The 22,267-nt window shown below is 38.8% G+C and overlaps 2 protein-coding genes across 5 annotated transcripts in view; both read left to right on the top strand.

Moving 5' to 3' along the window:
- The window catches only part of LOC130103394 (dynein axonemal heavy chain 2-like), a gene marked incomplete at its 5' end in the record, with an annotated part of 130,985 nt that extends 126,535 nt beyond the window's left edge, over nucleotides 1–4,450 (top strand). The window contains 3 exons of the mRNA XM_056269646.1: nucleotides 1,094–1,168; nucleotides 3,629–3,779; nucleotides 4,069–4,450. Of these exons, the coding sequence (XP_056125621.1) occupies nucleotides 1,094–1,168; nucleotides 3,629–3,779; nucleotides 4,069–4,223 (381 nt within the window). The remainder of the gene's footprint in view (nucleotides 1–1,093; nucleotides 1,169–3,628; nucleotides 3,780–4,068) is intronic.
- Nucleotides 4,451–7,140: 2,690 nt separating this feature from the next.
- Nucleotides 7,141–22,267, top strand: part of kdm6ba (lysine (K)-specific demethylase 6B, a) — a 126,073-nt gene continuing 110,946 nt past the window's right edge. For 3 of the 4 annotated variants that reach the window (XM_056269633.1, XM_056269637.1, XM_056269635.1), the window contains exons 1-2: nucleotides 7,141–7,297; nucleotides 17,548–17,727. The gene's annotated coding sequence lies outside the window, so the exon portion shown is untranslated. The remainder of the gene's footprint in view (nucleotides 7,298–17,547; nucleotides 17,728–22,267) is intronic. The other variant, XM_056269639.1, reaches the window with a different exon arrangement.

The raw sequence follows: 22,267 nt of genomic DNA on the forward strand, positions 1-22,267 counted from the left end.
AACCCATTAGATTCTAGTCGACTAAATCTACTGTAGCTGGCCAAGTGTGCGATTTCAGCAACGTAAACACAAGTTAATAATCAAATTAAAAGAAATATCAATCATGCTCCATAACGTGGTCGCTATGTACATCTCATGCCGTCTGTAAACTCTTGTGTTATCAAGGCAACGACTGACGAATTTGTATTAGATTTGTAAGAGCTCTGTTATCAACTCCACAGTGGAAAATGAAACCTTATCCACATCGGCATGGAATGGAGCGGTTAAGCAATGAGACAGTTTGGGCCTGACAGTGGAAAAGCAGCTTAAGTGTGTGACTAAGCTCCAGTTCCCATCATTCTCCGTGGAAGCACAAGAATGATAAAATACACAGATAAAGCAACAATTACACACATGATGTCTGTCCTTTGCACTTCATTTTCGTGCTCTAGCTTCTTGGGAATTCAAAAAGAGTGAAAGAGAATTGCCCCACGTGTTCATTTTATTCTGAACAAAATCAATGTTAAAATGCACATCACTTCCTAATTACGATTCCAAACCTCGAAATTGGGAACATCAGAAAAATATACATTTTTTAAATGCAGCCTTTACGGTTTTCAATCACACCAAATCAATGGTCTATAATTAATTTGAGAAACATGCACAGTAACACAACCTTACCGCATTACATTCACTGACACTTTGCATTCACATTCAGTGACATTCTGCATGGGCCGCAGCGCAATCCTGCTCCATTACCCCTCTAATGCTCCAGTGAGGATGTTTATTCTCGATTCCTTTTGGGATCTGCAGACAGGAGTTTCACACACTCTGCTCAGCCGCTCAGTTCCTTAAGGAGCCCGCCAGCAAAATGAGCTGCATCTGATGATCAAGAGACACCTGCGACGCTTCAGGGCAGCCAATTCTGCAGCAAATGGACTGAAAAACAAATGTCCTAATGTGTAATGTCCCCACACACCGACAGGTGGCCAGTGAGAACTGAGGATACACTCAGAGTGAGCTTATCTTGGCGGTTCTGTAACTATGTGTGTGTGTGTGTGTGTGTGTGTGTGGAGAGCTTTTTAATGCTGCCAGTGTTGTGTTTTCTATGCAGGTGTCTGTAGACACTCTATCCTGGGAGTTCACTGTCACCACTGTGGATGACAACAATCTGCTGTTCCCTCCCAAGGTGAGTAACTACTGCCATCCTCTGTCCATTAGGAGCTGATGCACCTGACATTTGCATCTCTCTCTCTCTCTCTCTCTCTCTCTCTCTCTCTCTCTCTCTCTCTCTCTCTCTCTCTCTCTCTCTCTCTCTCTCTCTCTCTCTCAGTCTTCAGTGTCACATGATCCTTCAGAAATCACTCTAATATGCTGATTTGCTGCTCAAGAAACATTTCTGATTATCAGTGTTGAAAATGGTTGCACTGTTTCATATTTTTGTAAAAACCATGATACATTTTTTCAGGATGCTTTGATAGAAGTTAAAAAGAACACCATTTATTTGTAATAGAAATATCTTGTAACATTATAAATGTCTTTACAGTCACTCAATTTAATGCATCCTTGCTGAATAACAGTATTAATGTTATTTAAAAAATCTTCCTGACCCCAAACTTTTCAGTGGTAGTACATGTCAAACTGTAATTAAATTAATAACTGTTTAAAGGTACAATATGTAGGGTTTTTCGCCACCAGGGGTCGCTAACCTCTTACAATAACAAAGGCGTATATTGATGACCCAAAGCATTAAGCGGAATTATGGATCTTGTCGTCAAACTGATGGATATTTTATGGATGAGTGAATACTTTGATGTTTTTAACATGACTGGTGTGAAGCAGGGGGCGATTGCTAATGAGAGACGTATACCAGCGTCACACACAACGCGGGTCCCGCGGATATAAAGGAATAAGGACATTTCATTCTACCGAACTACACGCAAGTGCTGAATTAATACTCACAGGTCCGTTTATTAGACGAATTAAACTTGAGGTAACGCAGCGCTGTTTCACTTGCTCTAACAGTTACACTATCACACTGAACGGCATTTGAGTGTGTTGAATGTTGTTAGTTAGGTTGTTTGTTGGCTGGATGAGACTAGCAGTGAGCTAGATCAACATTAGAATAACATGCAGATCATAAACATTTCATCATGTTGAGCTAAATAACATTGATTAGTTGTATGTACATTTGCTCGCCTGTCTCTAATAAAGTACATGCAACACTCGCGTCTCTGTCAAGTCGAAGTTAGTCGCGGACGTGGAGCTCTCGGCATCTCGAAAGATTTTGATCTTCGTTCTAGTCCTCTTTTTGTCTCAAAGTCTGCTTGCCATGGTCCAAAATGTTTGAACAAAACAACAACAGCGTGAGCGTCCTGCTAAGCATAACCCAGTTGTCCACGTCTGTCGCCATGGTTACTATGGCAGTACAAACGGAAACTGGGGGTAACACGGATATGACGCCATTGACTGGCAACTCCTCACCCCTGCCGACACGATTTCTCACGATTTACAAATAGTTGGAAAAATTGGGGATATTGTAAGTAATCAACTAAACAAAATATATAACATTGGCCTAGTGGTGTTTGGATATTTTACTGCAAAAATCCTACATATTGTACCTTTAAATGCATTTAACTACTAGGTTTGTTTAACTCATTTTTTAATGTTATAAGTTGAAGTTATTATTAACTGTTACTGTATGTACAGTGCCCTCCACTAATATTGCCACCCTTGGTAAATATGAGCAAAGGCGGCTGTGAGAATTTTATTTATTTGATTTACCTTTATTTTACCAGGAAATACAAATAAACCTGCATTGTTTATTCTTTTGATCTTTCATTAAAAAAATTCACAAAATGTTAACCTTTAATTAAAAGTAAAACAATTGAAAGTGTTGGGAAAATTACGTTATTAAATAAATGTTTTTCTCCAGTGCATGTTGGCCACAATTTTTGGCACCCCTATAAATTATTATGAGTAAAATATCTCTGAAGTATATTCCCATTCATCTTTGCGTATATTTTATCACACCAGGGTGACTAAGAACATGAACTTGTCCAGCCGTGACTCGTTTCACAGGAGTGTAAATATGAGGAAACACAAAGGCCAAATTCCCTTAATCATTCATCACGAGTAAAACCAAAGAATATAGTTCTGATGTGCAGCAAAAGACTGTTGAGCTTCACATGTTATATATGACCGGTTATAAAAGCTCTAGCATTGCTCATCCTTGTATTGCCGACTGTACTATCGAGTTTATACTGAATGGACATTTCGGACTGTAAATGAAAAGGAAATGAAACGGTCTCTTCTTCACTCAAATTGTCGCGGTTCCTGTCAGCATTTGACATTTTTTCTCTCAAACGCTGAATTTTCTGTTTATATACAATATGTTTCTGTGACTGTCATCTACTTACACACTGCTTTCCCTTCCTACCTTCACACTGTACAAGTTTGCCACTGCAATGTGGAGCAGGGTTTCATAACGCCGGGTAAAAGCAAAGCGGTGTTTAGAGTTAAGCGCAGTGTGAAAAGCCCTTATGTCACGTTTCCAAGTAAAATTCTTGCACTGTAGACTCCCTCATGCTCTCTCTCTCTCTCAATGACTTTGTTTTGCACTCGACCTCTTGTCCCCCCTCTCCTCCAGGATGGGGTGCTCATCCAGGGGCTGTATCTGGAGGGGGCAGGCTGGGATAAGAAAGCTGCCAGTCTGGTGGAGGCAGAGCCCATGCAGCTGGTCTGTCCCATGCCCACCATCCACTTCAAACCTGTGGAGAGCCGCAAGAGGGTTCCCAAGAGTGAGTACACTGCCTTAAAGGGATACTTCACCCAAAAATGTAAATTCTGTCATTAGTTACTCACCCTCATGTCGTTTGTTCGATTTATTCTAAAATCTGCGCCACTTTAAATGCTCGAGCTCTGAAAGCAGGATGGATTCTGATTGGCTGTCGATGTTTTTATCGTCCATCAGCTGGAAAACCAATCGTCCTGAAAGTGATTGCACCGATTTTGTTTCGTTGTTATAGTTGTGGTGTGACCTCTAAATTTAGAACTATTGTGTGTGTGTGTGTGTGTGTGTGTGTGCAGATATGTACTCCTGTCCCTGCTACTACTACCCCGTACGGTCTGGTGGTACAGGTCGCCCGTCATTCGTGGTGGCTGTTGATCTGAAGTCTGGAGCTGTGCCTTATGATCACTGGATCAAGAGAGGAACCGCTCTGCTCATGAGCCTTGACAGCTAAACACTCACACTTTCAGTGACACTTCATTATCACTCTAATTTTAAACAGTGTGTTCAACAGATGACAAGCTCTTGTTAGCCCTCTTACACAGTGAGTAAAAAGTAATTTAAAAAGAGAATGTAATATGTGCTAAATCATATATTGAAAAACCCATCGCAATTTGTTATGTTTTATGACCTTGCAAAGTTGTAAATTAATTCAAATGTGTGTAATAAAAGCAGACAAAACATCTCTGTATTTTTATATTCAGGGATTTTGCAGATTTTCGAGACATAATATACTTTAACAACCAATAGATTGGCCAATCATCATGAAATTTAGTACATGCCTGCAGGATGTCAGCAAGAGGCTGTCAATCGAATGTTGTGAGAATCGACCTGAAGGTGGCGCTACAGTTGATGAAGTTACTTTTTTAGATCTCAGGAATGATCTGAACTGGTATACAAGTTCTTCTTTCTTCAGTGCCATTTTATTTATTAATCAATCATTTTTTCGTGAAAATGTTCTACTATTCGGGTATTTAGGGAAACCTTCCCTTTTTTTCTAGAATTTGTTCTAGACCATTTGTTTGATTCAAATAGACTTTGGTATCCTTTAACTAGTCATATACACTTACCTAAAGGATTATTAGGAACACCTGTTCAATTTCTCATTAATGCAATTATCTAATCAACCAATCACATGGCAGTTGCTTCAATGCATTTAGGGGTGTTGTCCTGGTCAAGACAATCTCCTGAAATCCAAACTGAATGTCAGAATGGGAAAGAAAGGTGATTTAAGCAATTTTGAGCGTGGCATGGTTGTTGGTGCCAGACGGGCCGGTCTGAGTATTTCACAATCTGCTCAGTTACTGGGATTTTCACGCACAACCATTTCTAGGGTTTACAAAGAATGGGCCCAGTATTCACCCAGTATGCGGCAGTCCTGTGGGCGAAAATGCCTTGTTGATGCTAGAGGTCAGAGGAGAATGGGCCGACTGATTCAAGCTGATAGAAGAGCAACTTTGACTGAAATAACCACTCGTTACAACCGAGGTATGCAGCAAAGCATTTGTGAAGCCACAACACGCACAACCTTGAGGCGGATGGGCTACAACAGCAGAAGACCCCACCGGGTACCACTCATCTCCACTACAAATAGGAAAAGAGGCTACAATTTGCAAGAGCTCACCAAAATTGGACAGTTGAAGACGGGAAAAATGTTGCCTAGTCTGATGAGTCTCGATTTCTGTTGAGACATTCAGATGGTAGAGTCAGAATTTGGCGTAAACAGAACGAGAACATGGATCCATCATGCCTTGTTACCACTGTGCAGGCTGGTGGTGGTGGTGTAATGGTGTGGGGGATGTTTTCTTTGTACACTTTAGGCCCTTTAGTGCCAATTGGTCATCGTTTAAATGCCACGGATCCCTTTATGGCCACCATGTACCCATCCTCTGATGGCTACTTCCAGCAGGATAATGCACCATGTCACAAAGCTCGAATCATTTCAAATTGGTTTCTTGAACATGACAATGAGTTCACTGTACTAAAATGGGCCCCACAGTCACCATATCTCAACCCAATAGAGCATCTTTGGGATGTGGTGGAACGGGAGCTTCGTGCCCTGGATGTGCATCCCACAAATCTCCATCAACTGCAAGATGCTATCCTATCAATATGGGCCAACATTTCTAAAGAATGCTTTCAGCACCTTGTTGAATCAATGCCAGGTAGAATTAAGGCAGTTCTGAAGGCGAAAGGGGGTCAAACACAGTATTAGTATGGTGTTCCTAATAATCCTTTAGGTGAGTGTAGCTATGCATTAATGCATTTATAGGAAAGGGCACATATATCAATATCCAAAACCATGATCAACAATACAGTGTGAGAGTTTGGCATCATATACTGTATAATATTTACACTACTGTTGTTTTTGAAAGAAGATTATGCTCAAAAATGCAATAAGTGTCAAGTACACTTTTCTAGTTGTACAGCAGACTGTTTGTTTTTGGTCAAGATCTTAACGCAAGAGTCCAGCACTCTGTAAAGTCTCCTCCAGCACATCCCAAAGACGTCCAATGAGTTTAAGGTCTCTGGACTCAGAGGAGCCGATTCATGTGTGAAACTGATTCTTCATGATCCTCACAACCATTCTTTCACAGTTTGAGCCGGATGAATCTTGATATGTTCATCCTGGAATATGGCCATGATGTGTCTTCCTACATGGTTGTTTAAGAAATGAAAAGCTACACACTCCATCAATTAGGCTTAGAAGAACTGTTGCCAAATATACAACATGCTAGAAACATAATAATCACTGCAATAATGATCCAATCATAGACGCTTAAGCATTTGCCTATTTAAATCCAAACAGTGACTTGTTTTTGACCATGCAGTGTACAGATGTGTGTTTAAGGCTGCAAAGAACTAGGCTTCAACAACTTGTTAGATTTGAATACATAAAGTAATAGTAATAAGTAAAAAGCTGGACGGGATTGTTATTGCACTTGGTATAGAATCCTAATTTCTTGTAGGTTTGTGCTTACAGACCTGTTGCAAATTATTGCGATGACAACAATTAAAAAATGTACCGAACAATCCAGGATTGTGTCAAATCCAGCTAACTCAGTTGTGTTCAGAGCCTAGGACAATCTGAGTTCACATATGCCAAATTTACAGTAATCCAGGGCTCTGTAATTTCAGAAAATTGTCAAAATTGTGCAACTACGATCCAATTAGTTGAAACGCGCCCCCAAACCATTCTGTATCCACAGGAATTATTCCTTTAAGTTTGACGGCTGTGGTCATTCACTGCATTTTTCCCCGCGGTCGGCTTGTACCTTGATGATGATTGACGCATGTGGCTGTGTTTGTTCTTCAGAGCCGGAGGGGGAGAGAAGCGGCGACCTTCTCAGGACACTCATAAGATTGAGGGAAATTCTTGGAAGAAGAGAACAAGAGAGCAGAGAAACTGGAACAGAAGAATAGTTCTGAGTGAGGGTGGCCTCCGTGTAAAGCTGCATTCACTCTGCCGTCCTCTTCTGAAAGAGCCAGACTTGCTGGGACTGTAAGGAGCTCTTTATTCAGCCACAGGTCTGTGTGTCTCTGTACCTCTAACTGGTTGTTGGGGTGCTCATAGCAACATGTCTGATTCACATTCAAATTGGCCTCCAAGGCGCCATTGTAATCTTTTAGAGTACTTCAGATTTTTTTTTTTTTTTGCTTAAAAAAATGGAAGTTAAAAAGAAGAAGGGAGAGAAAGACATCTTTTGATTCGCGAAATGGAGGATGAAGTCCCCAGGGTTTATTCATTACCCCAATGTTCCCACCTCAGACCCACAGACACAACTCGCATGAATCTGACACTTGTTGCTGCGAGTAGCTCAGGAGAGACGCAAAAACGCCAAAGTAAGACTTCGACAGGCCAAGTTTATCCCCATTTCTGTCTGTACCCTCCTCTCACACACCAGATGAGAACTTAATACTGGTCCTGGAGTGCCAACTGAGGACAAGTGGACAATCTGATTTGCGTTTTGAGTGATCTGGTTCCCTCGGGGACATCAGTCCCGAGTCTCGCTACATTTGAAGCGACATAATCGAGTTAGCTCTTCTCTGTATAGTATTGCATCAAACGTCCTCCATCTGTGTATTCAATTATGGCAGTAAAACACCGAACACGGACATTCCAAGAGGAATACACTGAAAACACACACACACATACACACACGGCCCTCCATTTCACAACTCTCATAATGCCATATACAACTATTACATTCATCACAGAAACAAACTACACCCACCTGTGATCTTTGAATAGAATTTTACCCACATTCATTTTAAATAAAAAAATAATATTTGATTGCAGTGCAACAGGTTTACAGACTGAAAATCTGGTCCCAAACTGTATTGTATGAAAACTTGTTTATAAACAAATATGGTAGCACTTTATTTTACAGTTCTGTTCACCATGTACATACTATGTACAGTAATTACAATAACTAGGTGCTAACCATGAACATACACACGATCCTTACCTTAACTGTAAAATCTAACATTGTTCTTACTAAGAATTTTTAAGTTAACTTTACTTAATGTCTAATAATTTGTTGAACTTACTTTGCATGCTATGTCTTCGTTACTCAGAAAAACCTAGTAAACATTACTTGACTGGTTTGGGTACCATTTTGCCAAAGCAAAAAAAATCAAAAAAAAAAAACAGGCGGGGCAATTCTTAATAGACCTTTCACTCATTTCTTCCACTTCTGCAGTCATCATTCTTATTTGCATTCGCTCATTGTCCAGTCATCTTGAATATTATTGTCAATACACCTACACATTTTAAGAGAACATCAAAATTCTTTAGTTGACTTCATAAATTCATGTTGATTTCCCTTTTCTCACCATTATTGTGATTAATGTTCCCTTTGGTTGGGCACTTGGAACTTAAATTATATTATTGTAATTATCTTCCAATTGATGCAGTGATGCATCATAAAATCACAAATATTTGATTTCAAAGGAAGTGAAGTAATACATATTATATATATTTATACTTCAATTATTTCCATGTTTTGAATGAATGTATTAATTATAACATAGCTATATTTCATGTGTAATAATGATCTTTTAACATTTTATTGCTAACATTTATGGCTTAAATCTTTCATTGGGTTGATATAATCCCTCTATATTTGTGATGATATCTAGCAATTTTGCTTGAGTCACACACAGGCTTCAACATTCAGCATGCAAACCACAACAATGGTAACAATTTTTTTTTATTAAATAATTTAATTAATTAGACCATTACAATTTTATTTGCGGTCTCTTGTCAGTATAACCCCAATAACGATAGCAAATAAAATTGTAATGGTAAAACAAAGCCAAAAATAGTAAAACAAAGCAATTCATTTATTCATGCCGCAATGCACTCTGGGAGTACACTTCCTCAGATCACAAATACAATTAAGTTGATAAAACTTAAATGGATTAAGTAAGAATAACTTGATGCAATTAAGTTATGCTTACTTGATGAAATTAAGGCAACGAGTTTGCATAATTAAATTAAGTAAACTGAACTAATTGTTTTTTACAGGTACCTTAGTACTTTTTTGGGTATAAGTGCACTACTGTAAAATAAAGTGCAACCAATAATATTATTTATATAGACAGAAATCTGGATAAACTTGGCCCGATCATGCTTTACATTGACGCCTTTGCATATTATTATTATTAATTTTGAAAGAAGATTCAGGGACATCAGTGCCAAGTATCGCTACATTTGAACCGTATTTTTGATCAAACAAATGCAGCCTTGGTGAACAGAGCAATCGTTACACTTTATTTTGATGGTCCACTTTAGACATTCATTCACTTTTGACAACTAAAACTGTCATTAGAGTAGGGCCTAGTAGACTAAAGTTCAGGCTTGTAGAATAAGTTGACATGTTGCAAAGTTATAGTCAGAATGTTTGTTGAGGAGCATCAAAATAAAGTGTTATCAGATAATAAGCAGAAGTCTACTAATACTCTAATGAGAGTTAGTTGACATGTAGTTGCAAAGTTACTTATAGTCAGTAGAATGTCTAAAGTGGACCATCAAAATAAAGTGTTACCAATTCTTCTGTTCAACAAGGCTGCATTTATTTGATCAACAGTACATTTGATAAACTCGGCCGTCCAGGAATTACATTCCCACTTTTGCATTAATTAATTCTTGATTGCAGTACAACAGGTTTAAAAACACTCTTTGTGTTTTTAATGTATACTTTTTTATATAAAATAAATATTATTTGAGTAACAAACTACACAGGTGTCCCTTATCACTTTCAGCATTTCATTACCTAAAGTATTTTGTAACAAGTTCCGACGCAAGTTCACATTTGACCCCTTTTTGCACATATATAGGCCCCAGGTTCAACTCTTATACACAAAATTAAGGGCTACAAATTGTCAAATATTTGGTAACACTTTATTTTACAGTGTCCCTGTTACACGTCACATTTAGTTACTGTAGTAACAACAACTATAAATTATGAATAATTACATGCAACTTACTCTAAACCAAACCCTATTCCTAACCCTAACCCAATAGTAATGTAGTTTAATATTATTACTCAGTACTTAAATGTATAATTTACACAGTAATTCAGACACCTTATGATTTCCATTACACGAGAGTAGATGTTAAAACTTCATGCTGATTTGTACTCGGCTTTCGCCAAGATAAGCAAAACTAAGACGTAGCTTTACAGTAAACTATGCTTCTCCATCCATTTACGCTTCTTTCCACGTGGTGGTGTGACTCCCCTTCTGTCCGGCGTTAATGGCTGCAGTGTACTTGGCGCGTCAGCGCACGTGACGGCTGCAACTACAGGACCAGCACGACAACCGTCTGGATTGAGCCGAGTAGAGGACATCTCTAGGGTCTTCAAGTGGGCACCTTCCGTCCTCAGTGTTTCGTCGACTAGCCCACGACACCTCAAGAGGGCTCGACAGTGACTCTGGCGTCCCAGAGTCACCCCCCTCCGCCCCCCACTCAACTCAGTCCAGCTTACTGACCTCTACATCCCTCCTGCTGCTGAGACCTAACCACAATCTCACAATCTCTCCGCAACCCGACCATACGCGCCAACCCGTTTGACTAAGGCTGTCGAGCCCCACTGGTGCGTTAATATGCAGTTTCAGTGGACAACGGTTCCGTATGGCATACCACCTACCGCAAAACACAATATCTGCCCAACCACCCGTCATTCACGCAATATCCACAGGAACGTATAAATAAACCAACAGACTCTTCAAGTTTTCAAGAACTCTACGAAACCGTAGCATGGTAGCATGTACACAGCCAGCTAGAATCTTTCCGTCTCAACCACAGCCAGTTGCTGCTCCTTTCTGCTGCTTCAGATAAGTTCTTACTGTGCGACGCAACTCTTGGCCGCTGAATCCGACGTCTCTGAGGGACCGGGTTGTAGAGTGTGCCACAAAACCTCGACAACCCACTTCCACTGGATAAACCTGGACTCTCCATCCTCGCTGTTCTGCTTCAGTGGCCAGATGACCATACCGCAGTTTCTTCCTCTCATATGCCTCATCTACCGCATCCTCCCATGGCACTGTTAACTCTATCAGTTGAACAATGCGTGCTGATCCAGACCACAAAACAATATCTGGTCGTAGGTTAGTGGTGGCAATCTCAGGTGGAAAAATAAGCCGTTGGTCAAGATCAGCCAGCATCTTCCAGTCCCTAGCAGCTTCCAGTTGTCCTGGGCGAGAATTGGTGTTAACACCTTTTCTTGTTTTTTTTTTTAAATAAAGTGTAACCAAATATGTTTAGGTCTGATTTAATTCATAGAGATTGTTTCTATTAAAGGATGATCTATTTAATGTTGGATTAAGTCTAATTTGAATCCACAGATGGAACACTGTTTTAAAATATTCTTTATATTATTTTCAAAATGTAGGCCTATAGTTTGTTTACATTGTCACAAACCCGGATTCCAGTACTAAAACCTATTTTTTTTACTGGGGGGGGGGGGTCGTAAAAGACCCGAAGACAGTAGAAGGGTTAAATTCACTAGAGATGACAGAAAATCGATACATCCCAGCCCCACATGATCCCTCAAACGGACACCCTGTTCCCAGCTCAGATGGAGAGAGTGAATGAGTGAGTGATAATGATGGAGGAATCTGGGAGTCTCGTGCGTCCGGGAGAAACGGAGGCGGGGCGGTGCGGGTCCAAGAGAGACTCGTCCACCGAAAATAAACCTGCATGAGGGGGGAAAACGAGAGCTTGGGAGGAGGAGAAAGAAGGAGAGAAGGGGAAGCAGCTCGAAACAGAGAGAGGGGAGTGCCTGCGTTTGCAGTGGATTAAAAACTGCGCAATTTCCAGACGCTCATCATCATCCCCTCAGATGAAACTCGTGTGTGGACATGAGGGTCTCGCGCCGCGCCACCACCATCATATCACGCGAGCTGAGAGGAGTCGTAGTGCGCGCGTGCGTGCGTTTTTTGGGGGAGAAGACTCTGGAACAATTTTGCGCGCTGATGTTTGTGTCACATCATCTCCTCTTACAGTGGTTTCATAACGCAGCCGCGCCGACATTTTACTGTGCGATTCAAAAACCCTCGTGCATGACATGATGAAGGTGCCGTGGCGTTCATTCACAGCGCGAGGCGAAACAACTGCGCAGTCGCTTTTTTTTTACCATGCATTTTTACAATGAAGATATGCGAGAAGAAGAAGCCACATCCCAGTTTGACTCTGCATTAGCAGGTAAAGACAGACACTTTCTGGACTTTATGCACCACGTAAACACTGCATATGGATTGAGCATCTGTTGTATTCTAATAGCTATAATGTTGCCGTGTGTGTAATGCAAAGAAACGTGTCGGAAGCGTGATCAATTTCCGCCTTTAAGTTCCTTGCAGGTTGATGAAATTCACAGTCATTATGTGTTGGTTGCAAACAGAAAGTGAGTGAAGGTTTCCATATGAGTGGTGGATAAAGTTGCCCACCCTTTCCCAGTAACACGGGTGAGATCACAGTTAATGTGAACCGGGAAGACTGTGGGAGTTTAATATTACGTAATCGTCTGTTTTAGAAATACTATTAGGGATATATCACAGTACATTTCCATCATATTTTTTTCTCTCTCGCTATGATAATATTGAATGCAAAGCTCACATACACGCTTGTAAATCAACCCGTGCTGTGTTTTCACATAGTTCAGTAATTGAAAGTCAGATCGTCGCTGAATGAGATTCGGGCCTGGCGGTGCGGGCGCTCAAGGGTGTCGCATTTTTTTTCTTTCGGAAATGTCATGTGGTGAAGTTGTGGCGGGATGAGAGATTTTCCAGGAAGAACATTGGATTTTTTTTTTCTGTTTTCTCTTCCTCTCTTCTGCTGACTACACGTCGCCGCCCCCTTTTCCCCCTCGTGTGTTTTCTAAGTGTGACCGCATGGTGGCGCTGCCGCACCGCTAAAGCTTATCCTCTCAGACTCAGCGCTTTGATGGCGACGGTTAGTCCTCAATTAATCCCTTTCTTTTACTGTCTATGATTAATCCCCCCAAATTAAGTTTTGCACATAATGAAATGAATAGAGCTATTTGATAAATATATTTAAAACCATTTACACTTATTATTTAGGGATGTAACAATATATCGTGTCACAATATATCGCAATACAAAAATGCAACTATATGTATCGGGGATAGTGACAATATGTATTGTGTATAGTTCACCCAAAATGAAAATTACTGTGTGAGAAAAAAAAATCAAGTTTACAAAGTTGTAGCGTGTCAGTACTACATTTAACTAGTATATAATGTTGAATATAATGTATAATAATGCAATGGGGGAATATTTTGTGGGTCCTGATAATGCCATATGTCTTATGTTACCAGTAAATAGTAGCCTACATTATTTTAAATATATCTAGTCAGTGACAGGGTGCAAGCATATTCGTCTAAAATAATTCAGTATTTTCAGCTTCAGAATCATGAATATTTGTATTCTGGTGTCACTATTGTCCTGTGCATTGGGTTATTAGCGCCAAGTCCAAGCCTATTCAATTACACCCCAATGTAATATAGTTTAGACACCCACAAATTTAGCATTTTAATCAACAGTACATTATATGTTAACCTTTAACCATATGTCTAAGAGTATTGCAATAATATCGTATCGTGAGTTCAGTATCGTGATATGTATCGAATCGTGACATGAGGGTATCGTTACACCCCAATTATTATTATTATTGTTTACTCTCCAAATCCTCTGCTCTCAGCCAAAAACAAACTCAAGCATATTTAGTTTTCAGATCTTTCAGACCATCTTGGGTTCAATGGTCAGATATAACAAAAAAAAGCGAGCTTTTTGGCATCCAACACAACAGATAGGTTTAATGCACACAGAGATAACAATAAAGTACCCCATATTAGGGGTGTGCATCGCCACTGGTCTCACGATTCAATTCAATTACGATTATCATGTCAACGATTCGATTCGATATCACGATGCGCTGCATCCTCACGTTTCAATATTACACATGCCTACATTTTCATCAATGAATACAAGCAGTCAGATGTATATGAACTCCCTTTTCATTTGATCTGCTCCAAGAGAGTGCTTCCCGAATGTGGCAAACATCAAACACAACTTGAGTCTGAACACAGCAGACGACAGGACCATTTAGAACAAACACGAGGAAATACTAAAAGCGCATGAAACTGTCAGGTGTACTTGTAACAATAACGCGCTCGCAGCCTCGTAAATGTTAAACTAGTGGGTGCATTTTGTATTACTCGCTTTTGTGTTTCGCCTCCCTCCGTCATTTTACGCTAGCGAGAGAAGCGCGCATGTGACGAATAACGTCAGAGAAATGTCAGTAGGCTATAATCTATTATGGTCTATTACTGCATCGATGCAGAGTTGTTCACATTCGCATTGTGATGCAATGATTCATTTCAACACCCCTGCCCCATATGTACAATTAAATATAGGCTACTGATGTCGTGGGCCTATTTCCCTGCCGGAGGTCCTGGACATCTTGTTCAGATAAATGGCATCACGGAATCAAATAGCAACAGATAATAATAAAAATCAAAACCTGACTGCATCTGCTAGACATCTTATTATGGGACTTGTTTGGAAAGTCCATCAGGACAACGATCCAAAACAAACATCAAAATCAACACAAAAAATGGGTCTCTGAGCACAAAATGAAGGGTCTGCCATGACCGTCCCAGTCCCCTGGCCTGAACCCTATTAAAAAAACGTAGAAAAGTGTTTTAACGTGGATTTGGGAAATTGGAGGATCATAACAGATTCAGTATGAGGACTGATCTCTTCTCTAAACTCATCAGGCATTATAGGAGAAGACTCAGAGCTGCCTGTTATCTTGGCAAAAGGAGGTTGCAAAAAAAGTATTGAATAAAAGAGTGCCGTTAATTGTCGCCAATTACAGAAAAACATTTCATTTAAGAGATTTCCCCCCATTTTCATTTGTTTTACCTCAATGAAAGGTTAGGTTTTTGGGGTTTTTTTGTTTTTTTTTAAGTGTGTTAAATTTTCATATTTGCCAAGGGTGCCAATCATTTTGACCACTACTGTCTTTAAAATAACGGTGGCTTTAATAAACTCATGCTGGGGCTCAGCATGAATAGATTCAGTTTGTGTGCCGACTCTGAACTTCACATAGCAAGAACACACAGAGGTCACAGCCAACACACTAATACTGAATACAAACGACAGCCGTTATTATGTGTGGAAATGAGGCAGAAAATAGAAACAAACAGCTTTGCTGTGGAGGGCCAGCGGTTACTAAACAAACGTCATGCATCCAGGCCTGTAGGTGTCAGTGTAACGTCTAAACCACTGGTGCTTATAGGACGGATAAGATAAAGCTAAAATAAAAACCTTCTAATGTAAAATTAAAATAACTTGCAAAATCATTCATTATAATTCTTCACTACAGACTTGGTTTCCACTCACTGATCTCTATATTTAGATTATAGATGTATTATATGATACTAACTGTATTATAGTTGCGACTTGCAAGACTAGAGCTGAATGACTAATCATTAAAAGACCTCGATTCGAACACCAGGGCAAATCGTGGCGCTTAAATAAAGATTGTATCAATTACATAGTTACACCAGTAGAGGAGACATGTGACTGTCAAAAAACAAATTTGTCATTGAATCATTCATTCAAGTGATTCGTTCAAAAATACTGATTCATCCAGTAATCAAACAAGCAAGTGAAGTCTTTATGAGTGAGTCATTGAATCATCCATTCGAAACGATTAAAAACACTGCAGCAATTAACATTTTGTCAGAACCTCTAGTAAATGACGTGTTATTGTGTAGTTGGGAGAATTGTGCAGCTCTAATTTCACTGTTGAATTTCACCATGGACATTTTGAAGGGGGGAAAAATTTTAAATTTGCATAAAATTTGCATAAAAAACTAAACCCGTCTCTTGCATCTACAAGGCACAGTGATTTGTCTTACATTGCTCGTACTTGCTACGTGAACTCCATCTAACAACACATTTTAGTCATGCATGTGATGTGTCTCGTATTAGACACTTGTTCACTTTATATGTATCTTACATTGCACATGTATGTTGTCTGAAGTCATTATTGTGAGCTGTAGAGAAACAACATAATGACTTCTGTTATTACTTGAATTATTGTTTCTGCTCAGTTATGAGGTTTAAGCTGAACTCCACTCCTCATCCCTACTGTTTAAAACGTTGCTTTGCCTAGTTCAGCATCACTATTTCTTTTTTCTATTTGCATTTCAGGAACAGATCTGTGTTGTTTGTCCACTAGATGGCAGCACATGCTCAGAAAACGAAGGTTGTTGTTCAGATTCCTTTGTGTTCGCAGTTAAAAACTCCTTGAGACAAACAAAACATGCCAGTACTGATGATCATCTGAGCATTAATGTTGCTTCTGTTTGTGCACTGGTTCTCAACTAGTGGGTCATGTGACACGTTCTGATGTGCTTGTGGACAGCAGGGGAAAACAGTGTTTAATGCAAATAAACTATGATAGCAACATAAATAGGCTTATTAAAGGGAGAATATTTGTTAGTCACGTTAAAGTCAAAGTGTCCAATAAATCGCTCCGGTTTTGGTGCAAATTCAGTTGAAATACCAATACAGGTCGGAACTCGAAAAATTATAATATCGTGCAAAAGTTCATTTATTTCAGTAATTCAACTTGAAAAGGTGAAACTAATATATTATATAGACTCATTACATGCAAAGTGAGATATTTCAAGCCTTTATTTGTTATAAATTTGATGATTATGGCTTACAGATATGAAAACCTTTTCACAAAGTTGGGGTTTTCATAAGCTATAATCCATAATCATCAAAATTATAACAAATAAAGGCTTGAAATATCACACTTTGCATGTAATGAGTCTATATAATATATTAGTTTCACCTTTTAAAGTTGAATTACTGAAATAAATTAACTTTTGCACGATGTTATAATTTTTCGGGTTTCACCTGTATGTACATCCTCAAATTATGATCAAGATCAAATTATTAAATACCTGCAATAGCTGACCACAACACGTTTTGTGCAGTGAGTTGTTTAAAAGCATGACACCATCAAAATTCAATTTTATACAAGAAACAATTTGCTACTGTATTGTCCGACGCCTCTTGGTGTCCAGTGAAAATCTAAAGGCAGACTATAATGTTAATTTATGCTTTTTTGTGGTTGTATTCGTGACTTATGAAGTCCTCAGGTTTTTATAATTAACAACAACACAAAGCAAGTGTTTTTTTTTTAATAACAACATTATGTTGTTCTCCTCCAGGGTTTACGGTTTCACCATGGCTGAGGTTTGGCTGGCCGACGTGAGCGTCAGTCTGGATGAGTCTCACAGATCCAATGAAACTCTCAGTGCCATTTACCTGCCAATGGGAGAGGACGATCCAGACACACTTCATGTGGACCAATGGGGTGGCTGGATTCATCTGTGGCGGAGAGGTCAGAGGTCAGTTGGCATGAACTTGTTGAAGATTAATACACAAAGTAGATCACTGTGTTAATCACTGTTGTGTTTCTGCCAGGATGTTATTAAATATTTGTTGGTGGCGTGATGCTATATTTAGATGCGGATAATAATTTGTACTTTTATTTTGAAAAATTATATTTAATGAAAAAAGTATTTTAAGTTCTGTCATCTTAATCATTTTAATCTGTGCTTCTGTAAAAACGAACAAAATCACAGCATCAAAAATGTGTGTCGGTACCATTTTTTATGTTTTTGAAAAGTCTCTTATGTTCACTATGGCTATAAATACAGTAAATCAGTGATATTGTGAAATATTATTATTCAAAGTATTATTTTTCTATTTAAATATATTGTAAAATATATTTACGACATATTTACGAATATACAACGAAATATAACGAATTTATTCATGCGATTCAAAGCTGTATTTTCAGTGTCACGTGATCCTTCAAAAATCATATGCGGATTTGCTGCTCAAATAACGTTTATTATTATTATTATTATTATGAATGTTAAAAACAGTTGTGCTGCTTCTTGATGCATTGTTTTCAGGATTCTTTGACAAATAGAAAGTTTAAAAGAAAATCTTTAAAACAGTAATCTTTTGTAACATTATAAATGCTTTTCCTGTCACATTTTATTAATTTGATGAATAAAATTATTTATTTATTTCAAAAAAGACAAATAAATTCTAACTGACCCCAAACTTTAGTTTATGTACATAGCAAAACAAGTCAAATGTTAAAAATCTTCAGCTGTCACGTTGTTTAAAAAAGCCTAAAGAATATATTTAACAGTATGAGACTGAATAAATCGCTTGCCTAATCTATGCAAATTATATCCAGTTTTTCAGCTTTAGTCATGAACGGGTGAAGTAAACTGGCTACTTTTACTTTTACATGAAATAGATGTGATGCAAGTAAACGTTAAGCAGTGATTACTGGAGCAAACCACAGGAATCCACAACCAGTTCATCCGCCTGGATAATGAGTCGCACCTTAAAGGGAGAGTTCACCCAAAAATGTCAATTATTTCATCATTTACTCGCCCTCAAGTTGTTCCAAACCTGTATATACCCGAGTGTCTTTCTTCTGCTGAACACAAAAGATGATATTTTAAAGAACAGACAGTTGACATTAGCCATTGACTTCCATTACATTACTTGTGGTAATTGACAGACGGATCTAGATGCTGTTCAACCTGTAATATTACATTCAGTGTCCTTTTTAGTGGTTTAAAAGGAGTAATTAATGATACTGGTGCTTAAAAATGAATCCAAAAAAGTAATCACATGACCAACAGTAGTGATATGGGACAACCAAAATATGAATGTAATTGATTGTGAAGTGAAATTGAGCAAATGATTTTGAGGAATTGAGTGTTATATGAGGGTCATTCAGTGTGTGTGTGTGTGTGTGTGTGTGTGGACTCAGTATTTTATATGATGGTGTTGTTGTGCAGCGCTGGAGATGTTGATGATAGACTCATGGCTTTTAGCCTTATTTCCGCCAGTGTTGTGCCATGATCAGAGGAGAGCTGAGACCGTTCGTGAACCTCTCGGCTGCTTCTCATTGGCTGGTGGTGTGAGAGGTCTCTAAGTGCAGTCTGGGATTTGAATTACAGTGATTGATTTATTTAATGATGTAAACCATGCAAAGAGCTCCCATGGATTCCTGTTCTGCAGTGTCTGTCTGCCCCACTCGAATGTGATGGACACACACACACACACATGCAAACAGTGCTTTGTTTTAAATGAAAAAGCTGCAGATGTGATGTAAAGAACAGGATTGATTGAATAAGAAATAGATGAGAGGAACATAGAGACGTTACTGCTGAAAGGGCACACACACTCTGCATTGTTTTGAGAAGGACAACACATTTAAAGAGAGTCTATTGTGCTTTTTTTTTTACATGCTCAACTTTCTTTAGTGTGTAATGCTGCTGTTTGAGAATGAAAAAGGCCTGCAAAGTTACAAAGCAAAGGGAGTTATTCCCTATATCAGTGTCAGTGTTTCTGAACTCCCTGAAACGCCTCCATTGTAGTCTTGAGTTTTCTTCCGGGAACACGTCACAATATTCCTCATTTAAATAATTCCCGCTCAAGGCATACGCAGAATAAAGGGACGAGGCCGGGTTGGGTTAGTTAGTAGTGTGTTGAAACTCGTGGTTATTGTAAGGGGCGTGGCTTTTCCCAAACACACTCGAAGCGCTTGACCAATCACAACACACTGGTCCAGCCGACCAATCAGAGCACACTGTGCTTTTCAGAAGGAGGGGCTTCATAGAGACAGGAACTAAACAGAGGTGTGTTTCCCAAAAGCATCGATAGCCAACTATGGCCGCAAGTTCTGTCGTTATCAGCGTAGTTCAACGGGTCTGAGTTTCCCGAAAACATGTTCCAACAAACATTCGCAAACAACATCGCAAAGTTGTGTGGTTGGATCGACAGCTCTCGACCTGTGTTTAGAAGCATAGTGTCTTGTTTGCATGACATTTGTACTTCATAAATCCTTATCGTGAGCAAAATAACAAGCTAGCTGACATTCAGTACAATCTATATCTTTGGTTTAGAATACATACAAATGTCATTTATGTCTTTTAGCTTGTCAAGAGATTTAAAGCACTGTTCTTGAAGAGTGTGCATGTGTGTACGTGGCTACGTGCTCTAGTGTGTAATAGGGCTGCAACGATTAGTCGACGTTGTCGACAACGTCGACAATAAAAATTTGTCGACAAATATCTTTGTTGTCGAGTAGTCGTTTGATCTCACGTGACCTAATGTAAGGGCCTGCAATCCCGCGATTTGACCGCTACGGCGCTGTAGCGCTAGAGTGTAGTGCAGCCCTTACAAATGCTATTGCGGTAGAAGAGAAAACAGCGCGAATTATGACAGTGCAAACGAATCCGAACTAGCAAGGTTTAGGTTTGGGAAAGTTTCACAAAACTTCAAATCAAGAATGCTGTCGTGTGCAATTTTCACGGGAGCACAACATGCATGTTGGAGTGCAAGAGGACACATCCCGGCAAAAGAGGAGCCGGTGAGAAGTGAGTGTTCTCCAGCTGGAGCTTACTAACCAGCGCCAACATGACAGGGTAAATCTCTCTTTATTAGAGAATGCAATACTACTAATAATAGTAATAATATTATCAATAGTAATATAATTACAGTAATGTGATGACTTATTTTGTATAGAATAAAGCTTGATCGAGCTTAGGAGTCAGGGCTGTTTTTATTATTGTAACACTATTAGTATATTAGGTATTATTATAGTCTTATCACTTGCCTGTATTTTGTTCAATAATCATGAAGACTTACAAAACGAGATGTTATATCCTTCCTATGATATAGGAAGAATATCATGGCAGTTACTTTTTCATACTATAAATTAAAAGGTGAATGAGAACGTCTCTGTCAGCTCAATTGTCATGTAAAAAAAGATTGTAATTTTATAATTATAATAATTGTTTGCAGATTAATATTTTACCATTCTTTGTGTCCTGAAGTAAATGTCCCTTTTTCTGTTTCAGTTCTAAGAAAAGCAGTGGGCCTATTAAACAATGCTTAGAGAGCATTTGTGTGTGATTTGAGTTGGACCGAAATCTGAAAACTTAAAGAGAATGACCTGTTTAGTTGGCTCAAAGTTCATTAAAACAACTATTTCAAAAGCTGAAGTGATTTTCTTTTTTATATTATAGTTAGAATATGTATAACTCAATGTTTTAAATAATTGAAAAAGCTGAATAATCGTTCCAAACTTACTGATTAGTCTGCGAAATAATCAATGATTAATCGTTCTAATAATCGTTAGATTAATCGATTATCAAAATAATCGTTTGTTGCAGCCCTAGTGTGTAAGAACGAGCCTATGATTGAATCTGGAAATAAAGCAAAACAACTGAGAAAAATGAGAAATAGTTCACAGATGCCATGTCTGTAATTTATAGCAAAACATCCAGCATTAATTCGATCTCAAACAGATTTATTAAAAGTAGTTATTACTCCATCACGTGCGTGACGTCATAAACCAACGTGGTTGAAGTTGAACTACAAATTTGCGACAATAGGTTTCGGGAAATAGGTTTCGTGACTAGCTAGTGGATTTCTTCAATGATGCATCGTACTATAGTAGTGAAGCAGAGCGTTACTGACAGACTGGGAAGAGAGGAGCTGCAACAATGGAGAATATGTGAAAAACAAGGTGTTTTTGAACTTTCAAGCATGAAAACCTGTTCCAGTAGACTTCAACAAAAAAAGAAAATCAAGACTTTGAAGAAGTGCATAATTGGTCCTCTTTAAAGGGATAGTTCAACCCAAACAGAAAATGCTGCAATCATTTACTCATCCTCGAGGTGTTTCAAACCTGCATGACTTTTCTTCTTCTGTGGAACACAAACGAAGGTATTTTGACAGTTTGTCCAAGTCAGTGGCATCCCAAAAAAATCAAATGTATGTACATTTTTTTAAAATATCTTCTTTTGTATTTAATGGAAGAAACAAGTCATACAGGTTTGGAATGAC

The sequence above is a fragment of the Rhinichthys klamathensis genome, unplaced genomic scaffold, assembly GCF_029890125.1.
Source record: "Rhinichthys klamathensis goyatoka isolate OS25496 unplaced genomic scaffold, OSU_Roscu_1.1 h1tg000286l_1, whole genome shotgun sequence".
Classification (NCBI taxonomy): Eukaryota; Metazoa; Chordata; class Actinopteri; order Cypriniformes; family Leuciscidae; genus Rhinichthys; species Rhinichthys klamathensis.